Source organism: Brassica napus, chromosome C1, assembly GCF_020379485.1.
Source record: "Brassica napus cultivar Da-Ae chromosome C1, Da-Ae, whole genome shotgun sequence".
NCBI lineage: Eukaryota > Viridiplantae > Streptophyta > Magnoliopsida > Brassicales > Brassicaceae > Brassica > Brassica napus.
In genome coordinates, this window is record NC_063444.1 from 7343313 (window position 1) to 7365953 (window position 22641).

The 22641-nt window shown below is 36.4% G+C and overlaps 3 protein-coding genes and 1 non-coding gene across 4 annotated transcripts; 3 read left to right on the forward strand and 1 right to left on the reverse strand.

The window, feature by feature from the left end:
• Positions 1 to 7918: 7918 nt before the first annotated feature.
• Positions 7919 to 9405, reverse strand: LOC125579770. Its single transcript, XM_048743612.1, has 4 exons — positions 9394 to 9405; positions 9100 to 9277; positions 8330 to 8892; positions 7919 to 8194 (listed from the first exon to the last, which is right to left on the reverse strand). Exons 1-4 carry the CDS (start codon positions 9403 to 9405, stop codon positions 7919 to 7921), a joined length of 1029 nt encoding a protein of 342 aa, XP_048599569.1.
• A 314-nt stretch (positions 9406 to 9719) lies between these two features.
• LOC125581020 lies at positions 9720 to 9826 on the forward strand. The gene has a single exon (XR_007318731.1). It is a non-coding gene; the product is annotated as a small nucleolar RNA R71 (small nucleolar RNA).
• A 5614-nt stretch (positions 9827 to 15440) lies between these two features.
• Positions 15441 to 22161, forward strand: LOC106350812. Its single transcript, XM_013790655.3, has 6 exons — positions 15441 to 18129; positions 18228 to 18759; positions 18833 to 18932; positions 19020 to 19409; positions 19489 to 20114; positions 20626 to 22161. Exons 1-5 carry the CDS (start codon positions 16008 to 16010, stop codon positions 19693 to 19695), a joined length of 3351 nt encoding a protein of 1116 aa, XP_013646109.3. The 5' UTR covers positions 15441 to 16007; the 3' UTR covers positions 19696 to 20114; positions 20626 to 22161.
• Positions 20547 to 22161, forward strand: LOC111202382. Its single transcript, XM_048745472.1, has 5 exons — positions 20547 to 20913; positions 20991 to 21120; positions 21204 to 21500; positions 21566 to 21793; positions 21883 to 22161. Exons 1-5 carry the CDS (start codon positions 20609 to 20611, stop codon positions 22144 to 22146), a joined length of 1224 nt encoding a protein of 407 aa, XP_048601429.1. The 5' UTR covers positions 20547 to 20608; the 3' UTR covers positions 22147 to 22161.
• Positions 22162 to 22641: the final 480 nt, after the last annotated feature.

The window sequence follows — 22641 nt, forward strand, 5'->3', positions numbered from 1 at the left end:
TGTGGATTCACGTTTTTGCATATGTATATAATATGTGACGATTCGCATCACAAAAGGAGATCCCCAAAAAGGAAATACTTTTCTTTCCGCCAAAAACTTAAAAGAATGACATTTTTGCCGACGTTAGTGAAAATACAAGCAATTAAAGTAAACGTATATGAAAAATTGAGAATTTATATATACATATAAGTATTAGAACCGACAATATAGTTCTCAAATGGAGGTCAAACCCACCGAAAAAATAACACCATGAATATGTTCGTGTCATGCTGTCCGAACTTACTGTTATGGCTTCTTTTATATTAATAGAACATGTGTGTATGTCTGATTTCTGTTTGTGTATACATTTTTTGTTTAAAATCATTCCGGAAGTTTTAGACATGGTGCATATTCTGGTAAAAGAACACATCTTCTGTTTTAAGTTTACCGATCATTAATTTGTTTTTGTTTTGTTTCTGTTTGTGTTAAACTTTTTTTTTGGTAAAACCAACAACGGGGTCAGCTAGTTAACTATCCTTACCATCCTTAGAGAAGCGAACTGCTTTATCCACTATCTCTATCTTAAGAATTTTTTCCCTTCCAAACATTAAATGAAAGTGTTGATCAATATCTATAACCGTTTTGCTATTTTGTGTACCAGTATGTTTGAAGCCTAAAAATGCAACAGATTTCGTTTCAGCGGTATTCCGAAGTGCGGATTGGGTGCTAATGTCACCTCTTTTTATAACTATTTCTCAGCTATTCAACTTTATCGTAAAAGGTTCATCGACGCATTTGAGCTTCGTCTTGAATTTGCTGTCATCTTTTGATGAAGTACTATCTTGTCTATCTGCTTCTGTTTTGTAGTTCCCCTTTATATTTTGAATCGAAGAGGATGGACATTCTCTCTTTTTATTGTAACATGAAGAGTTGAGTTTGAATGAAATTAAGTTGTGTTTCCAAAAAAATAAAAATATTATGTTGGTTTTTAAATTTGGATAGTAACTCAACAAAAAAACTATCACAAAATTACTAGACTATTAAGTTACTTGGTCGTTTTTATAAATTACTTGTTTGTTTTCGCTTTTAGACTGTATAGTTTGTGCTAGGTATCATATTTTAAAAATATGATGAAACTTAGGATAATATAAAAGAAAAGACTCCAATATGTATTGTTAATCTCTATTATTAAAAAGAGAAGTACCCATTAAAAAATGCCGATAAGTTTTCTAATTTATTTACACTTTCATGCCATTGAAAATTAAATTAAATTACCTATTTCAATATTTGTCTTTTCCAGTTAGCTTAATGAGTTTTCCTAACAAATTTAAACTTAATGTCACTAAATCAACCTAAAAATTAAGGTAGTAACATACGTACGACTAACGTTCTATTGTTATTGTTATTGTATGTCCATATCATTACAAATATATGTTATATATGCAGACTACATCCAACTATCTATTTTCCAAAAAATTACACATATATTTTAGCATCGAGATGTTCAGTCACCTTACATAGATGGGATATTAAGGATATAAATTCCTCCAGTATGTTATATGCTTAGTCTACGTCTCTCTCTATTTCTATATAATTCATGCACAAGGATGGACCTGTATAAAATTAATGGAAATAAGTAATAAGCCATCAATAATTAACATATAATCATATACATATATAGTTGTATAAGATTCGAACCACCCATAAATTTCGTTTTTTGCTAGGATGTATCAACAAACCAATCATCCAATCGATTTTCTAAGCTTTCTAAAAAAATAAATCAATAAATACAAATCAAAATATAATATTTTCTATTAATCAAAACAGAATATATTCAATGTCGTATCCTTAATGTACATATTAAATATAGAAACTGTAGCCATTAATTTCGCAAATTATAAGAATAGATTTGGTTCTAACAAATTGGTCTAGCATTTCGGTAATTGATTTACTCGCGGAAGAGGAACCAATAAATTCAAAATTTAATAAAATATAGAGATTCCAACCAATTACCTATATTTCCGTATATTTTGGAGAAATTCAAGAAACAATTTATATTGTTCCGTAAAATCATGAGATTTGATCTTAACCTTCCAGTAGCTGTTTTGATCGAAATAGTGAACATGACCACAGAATATAAAAGAACTCGGCTGATTATCTTGAGCAGATTTTAATGATTTTTGCATAATAAGCTTCAGAATTGAACATCGAAGAAGATAGAGAATATTTTTTATCTTTCACCGACACATAACTTAAACAAGACAAAGAGTTAAAGACAATTTTTTTTGTTACACTTCCCGGAAAAAAACGGTTACAACATGGGCTTTCATAATATGACATTTTAACATATTAATGCTATGAACATTTAATAACTAGCTTGGCACAAAACAAAGACTATATATAATTTATTATTAATAAAATTATGAAATTATTTACAATTATATGACCAATTCATCGGCCGTTTTTATATGTTAAAATTTTTCATAGAAGTTTAAAAATCATTGTATTTTCTTTAAATATGTATAATTAATTTATAATTTTTTATGTCATACTAAGTCATAATATAATATTTCTTCATATTTTACATTCATAACCATTGTTTTTATATATCGTATACAATTCTTTAATTACATGTATATGTTCAGTTTGTTTATATAATATCAAATATTCATCATAAATAGATGGTTTAAGACGCCAAAAAAATTTATTTACTTGGTGGAATATAATTTTGTGAATATAATACAATCAAATATTACAAATACATCATTTAGTTAAATAAATAATAAAAGACCAAAAATGTATATCCGCGCTGGCACGCCGGTTAGAGTCTAGTTAGTTTTAAGGTTAGTTTTAAGGTGAAAGTCCATCAAATTTAATATGGTCTTCAGAGTTCAGTTTGTTAACCATGATCCATTAATAGCTTGATTATAGGGTTTACAGTCATTTTTTAAGAAGACTGGTTCAAAATAATTGGAAAAGAATCATTCCTGAAAGGAATATATGAAGAATTTCACACAAAAATTTAGAAACTGTTAGTAAGATTTAAGTAATAAACATGAGACACACACATATATATATATATATATATATATATATATGTTATTATATTATTCGTTAATGATTAATTTAAAATAATACTATGTATTAGTTATATGCTAAGTCTTTCACCACTACATTTATTATATGTAGCCTACAACTTAGGCATACACATCATTGAAAATAATTTTTTTTTAACGCTGATATTAGAGTTATGTTAAAATTAGATAGCAGATTCGATAACCGATAATACTATATGTTTTATGAAGATATACGTATAACTACATCACCAAAGATTTACGTTTGATCGGGTTTACTTGCACCATGTTGAAGATCTCTTGTAAGTCTTTCCTCTGTTGCCTGCATAATTGTTTAATAAATCGTTTTTTCTAGGAATTGAAACCTGGACATGCTGGTGTAAAAGCATTAATGTAATCAAACCAACGGACCAAGTGCTTCCTCTTAAAAATAGAATTTATTACGAGCAATATGCAAAATATAAAAATTGGCAAAAGCACCAACGAAAAAAAAAATATTGGGCTCGAAATCAGAAAACTAAAATAAAATTGGGTCTACCCATTTTTGGTAATGAACCCTGAACATATATAATGTTACTGGGCTTTAGTGAATGAATCCTATGTTATTGAAATTTGGTTTTAGTTAACCAAACAAAATCGAGCGTTGATATGGTAAACCAGAAACCAGAGCTTACCACGACGACAAGGAACCCTTCTCGATGGAGGAAGATCCCACTCCATCCGTCGCGCAAAAACTCTCCCGGAAAAGGCTACTCTTCCACAACCCACTATAAATCCACTCTTTTATCTTTCTTGAGGCCAAGCTCAGTTTGTTCCGCAATCCAGTGATAGTTGAGGCAAAGTACTTGGATCATCTTATATAAGGTAGGGAGGGGAACAACGCACTGACTGTGGACGACCTACATTATCCGGGACAAAGGTCCCATCTAACTTAACATACATTGCATTCATTATAGGCTCCCATACGATATCTGCACCTTCTATAGGATTCCACTTCCTCTTGAGTTCACAGTGAATATAGGAGTAAAGTTTGTTAGCTACAAGAAGTTTCGAAATATCTTCATAGAGTTCCAAGAGCATCATTAGTGGTATGATACCTATTTAGAGTACCTAATGAATATAATATTAATAGTTTAAATTTTGTTAAGTTTAATAATTAAATTTGAAATAGAAATAAAAAACCAACCAATGAGAGAATAATAAATATTGTCAAAGTCTCTACCAAGTGGTGGAACGCTTCTTTATAACGGTACGCTTCTTCCTTCTCTCTCATGTCTTTCTATTATTTTCATTATTTTTATGTCAAGAAACGTTGTCAGAAACGACCACTGCGAGTGCAGTGGTAGGAGATTGATGTGGTAGGAGATTGATGTGGCAAAACTCATCAGCTCGCCTTTCAATGTTTCAGGTAAGTTGAGTCATTTTTTTTCTTTGCGTAATATGTTACAGTGTGATTAAATTGCTTAAGAGTCATTTTCTTTTGATGTTTCAGACCGTTGTGTTGATGTCATTTAACGATGCATAAAAACTTAGCTCTGAAGACATAAAAAATTCCACAAACATTCGTGTCCTGCTGAAGGTAGAAAACTGAAACTTTGTAACCGTGCTTACTACTTATGCAGAAACTTTTGAGATCTTATATTAATTTCTTTGTAGGCTCCAAAAGGAGAAGGTCTAGAGGATGGTGACGAGTTTGTTTCCAATGACCATTTTACAGCTCCTCTGTATCGCATTAAGGTAAGCGTTTGTTTTGCCCCTCCCTCACTTCATACTTTCTTGAATCATATAACATGACCTTGGTAAGTTGATCAAATCTTGGTGCAGGTTAACGCAAGTATAGAGAGTTTGATCAATCGAGAATACTTGGAGAGAGACAAGAGTAATCCTCAGATATGATGTTAGGAGTTTTCAAGGCTCGTAAGACAAATGTTGTAGTATAGTGATTGTCGAACCAGCTCTGAGGGATATCAAAGCACTGAGAATGCAAGTACTCACTTAATCTAAGTGCAACCAATGATTTAGATGGGTTTTAAACTACTACTAATACTAGAAAGCAATAACAAAATGATACTTTCTTGACTAAGGGAAAAGAGAACTCATGGGCATGGGATTAGACCTTGGGTGATCAAGTATCGAACTAAGGATGGCAAATGATCAATCAAACTATCAACCTTAAGCCTAGACACAATTCTAAGCAAGCTCTATGTCTAGATAAATGCTCATTTGCCAACATATCTCAAACATCAAATGTCTTTGGTTGAATAATATGAAAGCAATCATTACTAACAAGTCTATTAGCTCTTTTAGCACCTTTAACAACAAATGTCTTTGGCAAAGTATACTAAAAGCCTAGGAGAGTTGTCTCAGGCATTTCATCAAACACCTTTTGGGTGGGAAATGCCTATTGATCAACTTTTGAGTGGCCAACGCAGAAGATGCATTAGGAATACTCTACTAGCAAGGAACAAGAATGATCTACACTAAAACATCCTAGAACTAACCTAATCACCCTTAATCTCCCTAACCCATGAATTCAAAAGGTGATTACTCACTAATCTCCATGATTCCTCTTAAACCCATATTGGATTTCAGATTAACCATGTAGAGAAATAGATAAGAAATCAACAAGAACACAAGATGAAAGCAATGAAATCTGAATCAAAAGAGGTTTTTTACTAGTTCTTCTCTAGAAAAGAGATTATCAGCCTCCAATGGCTTACACAAGTACTTAACTTAGGTTTAGAAAGTGTAAAAACATCAAAACAAATGACCAAAAGGCCCCTGAAATAACATAAAAATCGTCCAAGCAAAACACGCGGAGTGACCTAGCATAGTCGCTCCAGGAGGTCACTCCCGACGCGTTTCTTTGTGTCTCGACCCGTCAAAACGCGAGTGACTTGAGCTGGTCGCTCTGGCTGGTCGCTCTGGCTGGGAGTGACTTGAGCTAGTCGCTCTGTCTGGTCGCTCTGGCTGGGAGCGACCTCGGTAGGTCGCTCTGAGAGGTCACTCTGCGATGCTCGATCAGGATGGATATGCCTCTAGTAAATTGATCATAACTCCTTCATTACATCTCCAAATGACTTGAAACCACTTCCATTAGAAAGCTAACTCAATTTTCTGTGTCTCCACAAAATCTTAGCAACAGAAGATTTCTCTAAAGGCTCCATCCATGCTCATCTTTCACCTCCTTTTGGATCACAATGCTCCCAAACATCTCAAATCACTCCATGGCACACTCCAACACCTAATAAGGACAATGAATGCAAAATGCAACCTAGACATGGCTAAATCCTAATCTATATGATGAAAATGCTCATGGATGAATAGATAAAACAATGTAAATATGCAAGATATCAACTCCCCCAAACTTGTTCTTTTACTTGTCCACAAGTGAACTTTCTAGACCTCATAGGGAGAGGTGTTTGAAGTTGGGAGCTCATAGCCAAATGAAACACAACTAGCATACTCTCTTATTACACTCTAGCTTCTCTAGGCCTATCTCAACTCTTTTTGCTCTTACACTCATCATCAAGCATCCACACATTCAAATCAACCAACTCTCATATTCATTAAGCACAAAACATCAGGTGAATTCTTGCAAATGGTCAGTTGGTCCAAGTCATTTGGTTGGGTAAGGGAAGGTTTTTATTCAAGTGAGTCAAGAGGTTCAAAATATATGATCTTTAAGGTGGTTTACTCTCGAAACAAGTAGCCTTGACATTGCACATAATATATCTAAGAAAGGGATCAACTCATGCATACAATGCTCAATCTCCATTGTTCTACCCCTTTTCCCAAACATACAATTACACAATCATTCCCAAATGTCAAACCCAACTCACATCTCTCACCAAAAGATCCTAAGAACTTTAACTCCTTCTCTTTGAAATCTACAAAGGATTTTCTACAACCTCAAAACATTTCTTAGCTCCTAACAATTTTGCTAGCCCCCTTTTTCTTTCTTTTCTCTTTTTTTTTTTTCTTTTTCTTTTCTTTTTTATTTCGTTTTTTTTTTTTTTTTAGGTGGGGGCCAAAACTTTCATAACTTGAGCTAGAGGTTTATCTACTTATCCCAATAAAACAATTCACTTAAACACAAAGAGTCATTTCTTTTCCTTTTTCATTGCTCCCAAATCATAATCACAACACTCATCCCCCACCTATAGCTAGACAATAGAGTGCCCAATCTAGCAAGAATGAAGATCAAGCATTGTCGTTCCCGATACACTCAACATTATGCACATGTAAGACTCTCCGAAGAAGGCCTCACTCATCAAACAATGAAAGCTTAAAAGGAGGGAAAGGTTTTTTGGGAGTGGTCTACCACTAGAGTTTGTCAAAATAAGATTGGCATAAAGGATGTGACAACTCAAGTGTGTATAGCCATGACTCAGTACACAAGGGACCATGAGCAAGAAGCATTAAGTTCATTCAGTTCAAATGGGGTTTGTAGTTGGCTTCAAAGACTGAGTTTCAGCAATCAACAAGTTCCAGGAAGAGTTTTCAAGGCTCGAAACATACAAGTCTTTTTGAGAGGTGCAAAAGCTACTCAGGTGCAACGTAGTGTTCTTTACAAGGCGTTTAAAATCATTGCTCCCAATATAAGTGAATGTAACCTATATGCTCTAGACTCTCCTAGAAATGCAAATGATGCAAACTAAATGATTGTTTTTTTTTATATGCAAATAGGTATGCAATGCATGACTCAATGAAACAACATCAAAGCAAACATGATCAAATACTTGGTACCTCCCCCAAACTTAAATGACACAGTCTCTGTGTTGTCAAGTAGAGAGAGATACCCAAAAGAGAAAACTAATATGCAAAAATGAAATGGTATATACAAGGGAAAGTAGAGAAGGACCTCAAGTGGAAAGTGGAGAAGGAGGATCCTTCTCAATGTAGGGATCTCCACAAGTGATGGTTCCACAATACTCAACATCCAGTGGAGACTGAATTGGGTAAGAGACAGCTTTGTTGACATTGAGGAGTGTGACCTTCTTGTTGGCAAAATCGATGCAAGCACCCACAGTAGTAAGGAATGGTGTGCCCAGGATCAATGGAACTCTCTTCTCAGTTGCCATTTTCAAGACAGTGAGGTCTATAGGGATGGTGCAAGATCCAATCTTCAAAGGGAAGTCCTTGATGAGACCAATAGGAGTAGTAGAAGAAGAATCCCCAAACGTGAGAGAGGAAGTATCTGGCTCCATGTGTTCAATCGCAAGACTCTTCACCATATCCATTGAGATCACATTCACACTTGCACCAGAATCAACAAGAGCATCATCAAAGGTGAGCTTACCAAGGGAGCAAGACAAGGTGAACTTCCCTTGGGATTCTAGTTTAGGGAGAGACTTTGGTGTGACTGGTGGATCAAGTTTCAAAGTTGAGATGTTGAGAAGCTCTGCTACTTCTGCTTGGTGGTCTACAATGTCCTTGATGAGCATCATTTGGACATGAGCCTCACGCATACCCGAAATCGCTGGAAGCTTAATTCCAATATCACTTAGGTCTTTTCTGAACTTGGAAATCACCTTCTTCTGAGCTTTGGTGAGGACTCTTTGTGGAAATGGGAGCTTGTCATAGGGTGACTGCTCAACCTCAGTGGTGTCCTCCAGCTTGACCTCTTTCAGCTTCTGGTTAGCTCTCTTCGCAACTGGTTTCTCAGCCATGGGTTCATCTCCCTTCAAAATCTGTACTTTAACCATTTTGTCGGCTTCCTCCACAATCTTTACTTCAGCTGTTGCTACAATCAGATGCTGAACCTGTTCAATCTCAGTTCCAAATACCAATCTTTCAATTTCATCTACCTCTTTCTTGTGGTTACTCAATTCAATCCCTGAATAAGTAGTAGAGAGGACAATATTGCAATACTCGTTGGGTTTTTGCTCAGATTTTCCAGGTAGAGACCCTTGCTGGCGATTCTGATGAGTGGTCATGGAAGCAAACTGGTTTTCCAAAGCCCTGAACTTGTTGTTGAGCTCATTGTAACTTCCATCAATCCTGGAGTGAAGGTTCTTCAACTCATATCCAACCTGTTTTTCACTTCTAGTCTGAGACTCCAAGATCTGTTTCAGTAGAACATCAGTGCTGCTTTCCTGAGTAGAGGTAGAAGGATTAACTTGTTGTTGAGAAGACTGGTTCCCTTTGTTGGAGAAACCAGGAGGAGGGTTTTGCTGAGGCTGATAGTTGCCTTGTTGGTTGTTCCTAGGCTGATAACCACTCTGTTGGTTGTTAGGATATGATTTCTGTTGGTAGTTGTTGTACTTAAAGTTGGGCTCTTTCTTGTACCAGCTACCATTGTTGTTGATGAAACACAACTCTTCTTGCCCTTCCAAACCCTCAACTTCATGGACAACATGTGTTGCTTCTTGGTTTGGGTTACCAACAAAGTGCGGCTACTCTTGTGTGGCTTTATCAGCAAGGAGGATGTTTCTCTTATCTTGTAGAGCTTTCAACTCCTTCCTCGTCTGCTTATCATCTATTCGACTGCTTCTGTCGTGGTCTCCACTGTAGACTGCATCACTCTTTACCATGTTGTCAACCAGCTCCTCTGCATCTTCCTCAGTTCTCCCCAAGAAGAACCCATTGCTAGTTGTATCCAGTCTGGCTCTGTACTTAGGAAGAGCACCACGGTAGAATGTGCTCAACAAGCTCTCCTTAGAGAAACCATGGTGTGGGCATTGAGCTTGGTAGCCCTTGAATCTCTCCCAGGCTTCACTGAAGCCTTCTAAGTTCTTCGGTTGAAAGCTGGAAATCTCATTTCTCAGCTTAGCAGTTCTTGAAGTAGAGAAGAACTTCTCCAAGAATGCTCTCTTGCACTCATTCCAAGTAGTGATAGAGTCGCTGGGTAGAGACTTCTCCCACTGACGTGCCTTATCTCCCAAAGAGAAAGGGAATAACTTCAGCTTCAAGGCGTCCTCTGACACACCATTGGTTTTTGACAACCCACAGTAGCTGTCGAACCTGTCCAAGTGATCATATGGGTCCTCTAGAGCCAAGCCATGATACTTGTTGTTCTCGATCACGTTGAGGAGTCCTGACTTGACCTCAAAGTTGTTGGCTGCCACAGCCGGTGCTCTGATTCCCAGTCTATAACCATGAATGTTGGGGCGGTCATAAGTACCAATGGGTCGAGATACCCGCGGTTGGTGTTCTGCCCCTTGTTGTGGATCTGCCATATCAACGTCCAATTCTTGCAAGTGGGCTTGTTGCTCTTCTTCTCTTATAGCTCTAGCACACTCTCTCTCTAAAGCTCTGATGTCTGCTAATATTGGAACTAGGTTTGATGGAGCCCTGCTCCTCAAGTTCATACACCTGAAAGTTAAAGGTAGGTGAAGAAGAAGAATCAGTAACAAAACAAAATAAAAATGACTTAGTCTCAAGCAAGTGACTAAATCTCAATGTTTAAATCTACTCAGAATTTGGCAACGGCGCCAATTTGATATTAAGAGTTTTCAAGGCTCCTAAGACAAATGTTGTAGTATAAAAGATTGTCGAACCAGTTCTGAGGGATATCAAAGCACCGAGAATGCAAGTACCCATCTAAATCATTGGTTGCACTTAGATTAAGTGAGTACTTGCATTCTCGGTGCTTTGATATCCCTCAGAACTGGTTCGACAATCTTTTATACTACAACATTTGTCTTAGGAGCCTTGAAAACTCTTAAGACAACATTTCCCCGGCAACGGCGCCAATTTGATATTAAGAGTTTTCAATGCTCCTAAGACAAATGTTGTAGTATAGTGATTGTCGAACCAGTTCTGAGGGATATCAAAGCACTGAGAATGCAAGTACTCACTTAATCTAAGTGCAACCAATGATTTAGATGGGTTTTAAGCTATGACTAAAACTAGAAAGCAATAACAGAATGATACTTTCTTGACTAAGAGAAAAGAGAACTCATGGGCATAGGGATTAGACCTTGGGTGATCAAGTATCGAACTAAGGATGGCAAATGATCAATCAAACTATCAACCTTAAGCCTAGACACAATTCTAAGCAAGCTCTATGTCTAGATGAATGCTCATTTGCTAACATATCTCAAACATCAAATGTCTTTGGTTGAATAATATGAAAGCAATCATTACTAACAAGTCTATTAGCTATCTTAGCATCTTTAACAACAAATGTCTTTGGCAAAGTATACTAAAAGCTTAGGAGAGTTGTCTCAGGCATTTCATCAAACACCTTTCGGGTGGGAAATGCCTATTGATCAACTTTTGAGTGGCCAACTCAGAAGATGCATTAAGAATACTCTACTAGCAAGGAACAAGAATGATCTACACTAAAACATCCTAGAACTAACCTAATCACCCTTAATCTCCCTAACCCATGAATTCAAAAGGTGAGTACTTGCATTCTCGGTGCTTTGATATCCCTCAGAACTGGTTCGACAATCTTTTATACTACAACATTTGTCTTAGAACCCGGCAACGGCGCCAATTTGATGTTAGGAGTTTTCAAGGCTCCTAAGACAAATGTTGTAGTATAGTGATTGTCGAACCAGTTCTGAGGGATATCAAAGCACTGAAAATGCAAGTACTCACTTAATCTAAGTCCAACCAATGATTTAGATGGGTTTTAAACTACTACTAATACTAGAAAGCAATAACAAAATGATACTTTCTTGACTAAGGGAAAAGAGAACTCATGGGCATAGGGATTAGACCTTGGGTGATCAAGTATCGAACTAAGGATGGCAAATGATCAATCAAACTATCAACCTTAAGCCTAGACACAATTCTAAGCAAGCTCTATGTCTAGATAAATGCTCATTTGCCAACATATCTCAAACATCAAATGTCTTTGGTTGAATAATATGAAAGCAATCATTACTAACAAGTCTATTAGCTATCTTAGCACCTTTAACAACAAATGTCTTTGGCAAAGTATACTAAAAGCCTAGGAGAGTTGTCTCAGGCATTTCATCAAACACCTTTCGGGTGGGAAATGCCTATTGATCAACTTTTGAGTGGCCAACTCAGAAGATGCATTAGGAATACTCTACTAGAAAGGAACAAGAGTGATCTACACTAAAACATCCTAGAACTAACCTAATCACCCTTAATCTCCCTAACCCATGAATTCAAAAGGTGATTACTCACTAATCTCCATGATTCCTCTTAAACCCATATTGGATTTCAGATTAACCATGTAGAGAAATAGATAAGAAATCAACAAGAACACAAGATGAAAGCAATGAAATCTGAATCAAAAGAGGTTTTTTACTAGTTCTTCTCTAGAAAAGAGATTATCAGCCTCCAATGGCTTACACAAGTACTTAACTTAGGTTTAGAAAGTGTAAAAACATCAAAACAAATGACCAAAAGGCCCCTGAAATAACATAAAAATCGTCCAAGCAAAACACGCGGAGTGACCTAGCATAGTCGCTCCAGGAGGTCACTCCCGACGCGTTTCTTTGTGTCTCGACCCGTCAAAACGCGAGTGACTTGAGCTGGTCGCTCTGGCTGGTCGCTCTGGCTGGGAGTGACTTGAGCTAGTCGCTCTGTCTGGTCGCTCTGGCTGGGAGCGACCTCGGTAGGTCGCTCTGAGAGGTCACTCTGCGATGCTCGATCAGGATAGATATGTCTCTAGTAAATTGATCATAACTCCTTTATTACATCTCCAAATGACTTGAAACCACTTCCATTAGAAAGCTAACTCAATTTTCTGTGTCTCCACAAAATCTTAGCAACAGAAGATTTCTCTGAAGGCTCCATCCATGCTCATCTTTCACCTCCTTTTGGATCACAATGCTCCCAAACATCTCAAATCACTCCATGGCACACTCCAACACCTAATAAGGACAATGAATGCAAAATGCAACCTAGACATGGCTAAATCCTAATCTATATGATGAAAATGCTCATGGATGAATAGATAAAACAATGTAAATATGCAAGATATCAAGATATACCAATTACCTTGCTTAGAACATCTCTTTACTTGGTTTTAAGCCTTTTTCACACTCTTCTTTTAACATTTCCTCTCTGTATATATGTAACAAAATACCCACTTTGTGAAACATAAATTTATTTTCCCAATCCTCAAGAAAGAAAAAGATTAAAAAAAAAAATAATTCAGATCTTGTGTTCTGAGTCATTTTACTTTCCCTTGTTTTCTTGTTCTTGATTGGATTGTCAAGAATGTTCAGTTTCCATCTAGATTTAGGGGTTGGTTTAGATAATACCGATATAAAGAATTTTAGAACATTTCTAATGTATTACTCGGTCTTTATTTGAAAATATAATAACTTTGAAATAAAATTGAATTTCATTATAATCTTACTTTATCTTTAAAAGAGTAAAGCACCGACTAATAACTATTAGAAATCAATCCCAGCCCATGGAAAGGTGAAAGCTCTTTTGGAGGTTCAAGAGTTCTCAACTCACCAGCTCAGAAACACACACAAGTCATGACTGTCATGTGATCGTCTGCACAAAAAGAAAAAGAAAACAAGCTTGGTCAAAAGCAAAACAGAAATAAAATGCAGGCGTAAAAGCAAATGCAGCCTCATCACCAGCTCCGGCTAATAAATTTGCTCTCCTGAATAATGATGTGGCTTAGATCATTTAACCTAGGATACTCTACTATATAAGATAATGCGATGTAATTGAAATGTATAAGAGTGAAAATCAGTAAGAAAAGTTATCTCTTACATTGTTCTTACCTTTCTTTCAAAAACCAAGTAATGAATATAATTATTTACTTTTTATATTATTTTATCTTTATTTTACTATGGAGGTAAAAACATGATAGTTTTTTTTTTAAATAACTCGAATTAAATTTTTGAATAAAAACAAGAATGCAGTTGAAAATATTCTTACTGAAATTCATGGTCCGTGAAAAAAACAAATAAACGTACGTAGCACCGAAAAGGTTCAGAATGGACCTACTCAAGTCTTGACTCTCCCATAGTATAGCATTTTCCGAGTTTCTTTGATAACCGGAATCTTTGTTAAAGTGGTTTACACTTTATTCTACTCACATAAGCTTTAATTGCATGGTCTAGATTTCAACGAATTCTAAATCAATTTCTGATGAGTAACTTAGTAAGATATATAAACCAAAATAATGTATAATCTAATGCACAAGAGTCATACAGAAACATTAGTTTGTATTCATTTAACAATTCAAATACAATCATTATATGCGTACGCGATACATTTTTTCCAAAAGAAATTAAGCTATAAAAGCACTAATGTAATATGAATATTTGTTCACCTGAAAAAATATAAGCTAAACTTCTTTTTAACTCTAATTTTTTAAATAGTTAAGTTTTAGATCAGCTGGTTTCAAATCATCGTATGGTTAAATTAAATCTCCTATCTCTTCTCAAATGAACAAAGTTTATATGTTTTATAACTTTATGTATTTGAAAGATTCCTTTGTTTGGCAAACTAAACAAGTCTTTACAAACACGTATAGTCATTTAATAACATAAAGTTTATAAAGTAGATTACCTCTCAAACTATAAACCTTAATTTATTTGCGTGAAGGCACGCTTAAAATGCCATGATATGAATATGATGCCGGTTTGAAACTTTAGGGTTTAAGTCAATGATAGTGGGGGTTAGCCAAATCTTTTGACTTGTAAGATGGAATGTTTTTCCCATGTTGTATTGTCATAAATTACTCGTAAACATGAACATACTCTTATTTTCTTACTAAAAATAGACATAGACTAATTGTTTTTTCGTGCATTGGCGAAACTTCTTTCCGTAAGCACTTAGTGAAAAGAAAGAAACACGTCTAGATATTCAAACTCTGTAGATGTACCCAGAAAATCTACCAAGTTCAGGGCACCTGTTATTTTCATTATTAGACTTTAATTTTTCCTTAATTTCATTGAATCAGAACATAAAGCATATGAGAACGATATGACAAGGTACACCATAACAACAACGTGCGGTTCAAATATAAGTTTTTTTCAAGTATAAGTTAATATTCTTCATTTGTTAGATGTAAATATAATTTCAAATTTCCTTTATATATTGAAGGTATTCAAAGAAAAAGTTATAAGGATTTATATATCATACATTAATTGAAGAGAAAAATGGACTATATATATGCATACAAATTATATACATAGAAATATGAAGCATGCCTATACCTTCATACTGTGACTGTGTTTGACTAAGGAACAAAAGATCACTATTGTTTTAAAATATCAAAGGAGTATGTGAAATACTATTTTTCTCTTCAATTAATGTGTGATATACTTAACCAGAGAATTGTCTTCATTGCCAAAAAAACCACGATTTTTTAGTTTTAAGGTTGTGATAGTGCCTGCGACAGAAAATAGTTGTGTTCTTATCGTCAATGTATTATCATTTGAGTTCAACCTTGTATACCATATATTATTGATAAATGAGATTCACTACAAGAAAACACGGACAATACTGACGGAAAAACCGACCGAAAAAAATCTGTCAGGATTTTCCAACGGAATTCCGACGAAAACTTGTCGGAAATATATTTCGGTAAATTCGTCGGAACTGCGTCGGAAAATCCTGACAGAATACATTCGTCGGTATTTCGTCATACGATCCCGACAGAAAACCGACAAAAAACTGACAAATATATGACCGTTGCAAAAAATTGACACATACCGACGAAATACCGACGGCATACCGACCATGAAAGAATTCGGTCATAATTCCGTCGGTTTTTCCGACGGAATACCGACGGATTGAACAGCCGTTATACTTCCCGACTGAAAACCGACGAATTTGCAGCCGTTGCACTTCCCGACGAAATACCGACGGATTATGTAGCCGTTAGTGTCCGTTTAAATTACCGACGGAACGCCGACGGGTTTAGGACGTTAATTTAGCCGTTATGATTCCCGACGGAATACCGACGAATATTTTCCGTCGGAAAGATTTCCAATTCATTATAAATACGACCTCTCCTTCATTCATTGAAATCACAACAAAACAATATAAATTATGGGTACTCCTTATAATTTCCGTTCTTGGTTAGATCAACCTCATATGGATCCAAATACAAATTTACTTACGGAGGAATACGCACGTGGTATTCAAGAATTCATGGGGGTGGTTCAAAGTCAACCGGAAGCAAGAACAAGTAAGTATTTATTATGTCCATGTTCTACTTGTAAGAATAATATCCGTGTCAAAAAAATGGAAGTATGGAGTCATTTATATTTGAAAGGATTTACACGTGGTTATAAGATTTGGTATCTTCATGGAGAAAGATTTGAGTATGGTAGTAGTAGCGAACCTCAAACTGCCGATAGGTTAGATGAACCTACCACGGATGTAGATTTTGGGATAGGGACTGTTCAGATGGTATATGATGCATATGGAGAAAATTTACCGTCGGGTGAAGAGGAAGGAGATAGACAAGAACAACCCAATGTAGAAAATTTCCCATGTGAAGAGGAAGGCGAACGAGAACAACCCAATCTAGAAGCCAGAAGATTTTTTGAAATGTTAGATGCAGCTAAGCAGCCATTGTATCAAGGATGTAAAGATGGGCATTCACCTTTATCATCCGCAAGTCGATTGATGGCGCTAAAGACTGACTATAATTTGGCTGAAGAATGTGTGGATGCGATTGCAGATTTTGTTAAAGATGTTCTTCCTGAAGATAATCTTGCACCTGGCTCATATTATGAGGTACAAAAATTGGTCGCTGGTCTTGGCTTACCATATCAGGTGATAGATGTATGCATCGATAACTGCATGATTTACTGGAGAGCAGATGAGAACAGGGAGAGATGTAAATTCTGTCGGAAACCTCGTTATCAGGATACGACTGGAAGAGTTCCGGTGCCATACAAACGAATGTGGTATTTGCCGTTGACTGAAAGATTAAAGAGGTTATATCAGTCTGAACGAACAGCAGAACCAATGAGATGGCATGCTGAGCACTTAACAAATGGTGAGATAACACATCCTTCCGATGCAGAGGCGTGGAAGCATTTTCAATCAACATATCCAGAATTTGCATCTGAGGTAAGAAATGTGTATCTTGCATTATGCACAGATGGTTTCAGTCCATTTGGAAAGCATGGAAGACAATATTCATTGTGGCCGGTAATCTTGACACCTTACAACTTACCACCACATTTGTGTATGCGACGGGAGTTTTTGTTCCTCTCAATTCTCGTTCCCGGGCCAGATCATCCTAAGAGGTCACTGGATGTGTTTCTTCAGCCATTGATATATGAGCTGCAATTATTATGGGAGCACGGTGTTCATACATACGATGTTTCGCGGAAAGAGAATTTTCAGATGCGAGCAGTACTTATGTGGACAATAAGTGATTTTCCAGCATATGGTATGTTATCTGGATGGACCACGCATGGGAGGCTATCATGTCCTTATTGCCAAGACAACACAGATGCTTTCCAACTAAAAAATGGTCGGAAATCGTGTTGGTTTGACTGTCACAGGAGATTTCTACCACACGATCATCCATATCGTAAGAGTAAGACATTGTTTACAAAGAACAAGAGGGTGTTTGACAGTCCACCTGAAGAAGTAAGTGGCAAAAAGTTGAAGGAACAATTAAGAGATTTTGGTGCAGATAGAACGGCAGACGTGGGTGGAAACGGACATGAACCGATTTATGGTGTAGGGGAAAATCATAATTGGCATAAGAAGAGTATCTTCTGGGATTTGCCCTATTGGGAGACTCATTTGTTGCGGCACTGTTTAGATGTCATGCATATTGAGAAGAACTTTTTCGACAATTTGATGAACACCATCCTTGATGTCCAAGGCAAGACGAAGGATAACTTGAAGTCAAGACTGGATTTGGTTGATATTTGTGCTCGTCCCGAACTTCATGTTGATGAGCACGGTAAAGGTCCTATTCCCATATATCGACTGGATGCAACTGCAAAAGAAGAGTTTTTTGATTGGATAACACACAGTGTTAAATTTCCAGACGGTTATGCATCAAGTTTGCGTAATTGTGTTGACAAAAGTGAAGGGAAGTTTACTGGCTTGAAGAGCCATGATTGTCATGTAATGATGCAGCGCCTCCTTCCTTTTGCGTTTTCCGCACTATTGCCACGAAATGTCCACGAAGCAATCGCAGGTACTTTAAAATTTAACATAGTTAAATTAATTGTCATATTATTTTTTAATGCTTATATATATATATGCTTATGGAATTTGTTTTCTTCGTGTATGTAGGGATAAGTGCTTTCTTCCGTGATTTATGCTCGAGATCACTCACATCAGATGGTATCCGCAATTTGGAAGTTAAAATACCGGTGATCCTATGCAACCTCGAGAAGATATTTCCTCCATCATTTTTTGATGTTATGGAGCATCTTGCTATTCATCTTGCGAGAGAAGCGGCACTCGGTGGTCCCGTGCAGTACAGGTGGATGTATTTGTACGAACGGTTTATGTTTCATCTGAAGAAGAAGGTCAAGAATTTAAGCAAGGTGGAGGGATCAATAGTGGCTCAGTGCATCAATGAGGAAACCTCAAACTTTGCTGAATACTACTTTCCATCAGAAGTTCGAACAAAAAGTCGAAGACCTGCACGGCATGATGATAGAGGTGAAAGGGCAACTTATTATGTTTATGTGCCAAACATGTTTACACAAATTGGACGACATAGTGGAAAGTCAACGGACCGGATACTTACCGTAGCTGAGCATGCTCATTTGCACACATATTTGCTTACAAACTGCGAAGACATTCTTGAATATGAGAGGTACATAGATTTAAAAATATGAATTATTTGCAATATTTTTGAAACATATCTAACATTTTTGTGTTTTTTACAGTATTTACTTGGCAGAGATGCGCTTAAAGTACCCGGATGCGACAGAAGAACAACTCGAACAACTCAAGCAAAACAACTTTGCAACATGGCTTTCTGATTATGTAAGTGTCTAATCAGTAATTAGTGGTAACTAACCGTTTTACTTATTATCTTTTAATGAACGAAAACATTTTTTTTTGTTTTTATAGGTAAGCCATTGTTTAGCTATTGGCCACCCACCTAAAGATTGGTTACGTGAGATAGTTTGTGGTCCAAAGTTTGTTGCAAAGTCATATCCGAGATATTGCACACGAGGATATGCATTCAGAGTTCTTAAGGAAAATACTGTAAGGAGAACAATTGATTGTGGGGTTTCTTCGTCATCCGGAGACGATGTCTACTACGGTAACGTACGCGAGATTTTGGAAATTCAGTACCCGGGAATGATTGGCATGAGATGTATTGTCTTCAACTGTGAGTGGTACGACAACGTTGTTGGTCGCGGAGTAAGCACTGACGCATTCGGTGTTACATCTGTACATTCGCGACGACGACTGGATTTTTACGATCCATTCATTCTTGCTTCACAAGCTGACCAGGTATGTATGTTGAAATATATTTTCCATCGGAAGTAATCATATATAATTACTTCGACTTATATAATTTATAATTTTTCAGGTTTGCTATATTCGTTATCCGCGGATTAGGCAAAGGAACGATCCTTGGATCGTTGTCATGTCAATAAATCCCAGAAGCCGAGTACAAGGAGTATTTGATCCACTACAACAACAATTAACCGAAGAGGACGGCGAGATTGGAGAGTTTGACGAAGACAATTCAGATTCATCATGTTCATCATCAGATAATTCCTCAGATGGAGAGTAGATACTCTTTTATGAATGTATATGCAAATTACTTTTAAACATTGTAGATTTCTTCTAAAAACAAATTATGGGTTTGAAACGTTGTATACTTTTAAATTACAAAAAATAAATTAGATTTGTTGATTCTAAAATCGAACGGTTTTGATTGATTGATTATATACGGTTTTGATTGAATGGTTATATATATGTCATGTTCAAAGTTAAAATACCGACGGAAAAAACCCGTCGGTTATCCGTCGGTTCATTAAATGAATACATAAGAGAAAATCTCTTCTTTTTCCTCATTTCTTCCCCGTTTTCTCTCTCTCTCCGCCCAGCCCCTCCTCCGATCCTCCCTCGCGATTTCCGGCGATTCCCTCCTCCTCCCTCGCGATTTCCGACGTAATCCCCCAAATTCGACCTCCTCTTTCACCCAGTCATGTAAGATTTTCAATTCTTTAATCTTTCTCATGGGATTTCAATGGTTACAATGTTAGTTTTAGGGTTTATGTGATTTTGAGATTGATTAGGGATTTGGAAGTTAGTTTAGGGCCGGGATTGAAGTTTTTATTTACGATTTGTGTGATTGGAGTTATAGATTTTGGATTTCTTTAATTTGAATAAAGTTTTTTAAAATTTTTTTTTTTAATTATATAAAAATCGTTTTTAATTATAAAACGTTTCATATTTTTATATTTTTTTCATTATATAATTTCGTTAAATTAATTTAAAAACACTTTTTAATTATTATAAAAAAAATTTAATTATAAAAAGTTTCTTTTTTTTTGAAACACAATTATAATACGTTTCTAAATAATAAAAAAAGCTTACTAATGTTTTTAAATAATAAAAAAGCTTACTACGTTTATAATAAAACGTTTTTTTTTTTTGAAACACAATTATAATACGTTTCTAAATAATAAAAAAGCTTACTAATGTTTTTTTTTCGTAGGGATGAACCACCTCCTCTTATAGTTAGACGTCGTTTTCGCCGGGGTACTTCTTCAGTCACTCAGAGTACGTCACCCGCTAGTAGCCCAGTTGCAGCTACCACTCCTCCAGCAGCCCCCACCCCTCCAGCAGCCCGCACCCCCCCTTCTGTAGCTTCCGGCCCTTCTCAAAGTTCAAGAGGAGGAGGATTGCCTACTACGATGACTGTTGCGGAGTTAGTTAGGCAACCTGGCCGAGAATCGCTTCAGCGCCTTGATCCAAATTATCTTATTGTCCCAAACACCACTTGGTAAGTATTTGTTTTAAAAGGTTCTTTCATTTTATATTCATCTTTTACATTTAATTGTGTTTGGTTTTATTTCGTAGGTTTGATTTGTCTGGCAATGGTATCACCAACAGCCTTCTTAGGATGGAGTACACGATGCTAAAGCGTGGTTATCCAACTTTCTATGACATGCCTGCAGAAGATCAAGAACTTTGGTTTCGGCAATTTGCGGTATATGTTCTCAATTTTTAATATTATAAATTTTTTTCCACCAATTGTAACTTTCTAAAAAAAAATTTATATTTATTTTGCAGCAAGAGTTCACTTGGGAATCAGGGATTACCGAACAAGTGAAAATTGTTTTCCGCCGCAAAGCAGCTTCGCACTACACCAAGCGGATCAATGAGTGGAAGCAAAAATTCGATGTTGGTGAGGTCCCGAAGCACATCAACCCAGACGTTTGGCGGGATTTGTGTGGTCATTGGACGAAAGATGAGACAAAGTCTTTGTCGACAATCAACTCGCAAAATCGGTGTAGCAGCCGTGGCGGGAAAGGGATGTTTGTCCACAACTTAGGGGCAACAAGTTTACAGACCCGAGCACTTCAGCTAGTAAGTTTCTAATCTGATTTTCTTATTCATTTTTAAATATGTGATACTAAATATATTGTTTTTAGATGAAGGAAAACGGTGGAGTTCCCGTAGATGATTTTACCCTGATGAAGAATGCCTATACCAACAAGAAGACTGGCGTGATTCAGGATGGACTTATTCAGGACGTAATCCAGGTCGTGGAAAATCGAAAAGAGGATCTCCTCGCGACTCAAGCTTCTATGTGTGAAGAAGGCGATTCTGCATCTTCCAACTCCTTAACCGTAGAGCAACTCAACAACCTTGTTCTCGAGGTACATTCTAATTTCTTTTTGCTATGTATGTGTGATATGTGTGTGTGCGTGAGTATGTGTGTGATATGTATTTGTTATTTCTCATTCAGGCTGTTCCAAGGAAAAAGGGCCGTTATGTTGGATTGGCTCGTTCGACCGGAGGGGCTTCTTCTTCTTCTTCAGCTCACTATCCACTGGTTCATGAGCTTATGGAGCAGATTAAGACCAAAGATACGGAGATTGAGTTCCTCAAGAATGACAATGCTGAAATCCGGGTTGAGCTGCAGCAAAACCGAACGACTATGGAGCAAAACAATGTTCTCACCCAGACCTTGTTGCAGAAGTTTAGGAGCCGATTCGGTGAAGACTTTTAGTTGTTTTTTTAATTTTCAAAAACTTTTTATTACTTTTCATAACTTTAATGTATAATAATGTTGAATTTATATATCTATAATGTTTTTAAATTCTAAATTATCAATTTTTTCCTGAAATTAAATAAAGAATTATAAAAATTGTTTTTTTTTAATTAAAAAAGGAAAACCGACGGATGAAGTTTTCCGTCGGAATTTCTACATATTTCCGACGAATATGTTCCGTCGGTTTTTTTCTAAAAATTCCGACGACACATATCCGTCGGTTTTTTCAGAAAATTCCGACGAATTCTCTTCGTCGGTATTCGCTATAAATACCGACGAACATATTCCGTCGGAAATTTTAGAAAATTTCCGACGAAATATATCCGTCGGTTTTTTCAGAAAATTCCGACGAATTATCTTCGTCGGTATTCTCTATAAATACCGACGGATGTGTTTCGTCGGAAATTTTAGAAAAAACCGACGGAATATGTTCGTCGGTATTTACCGACGATA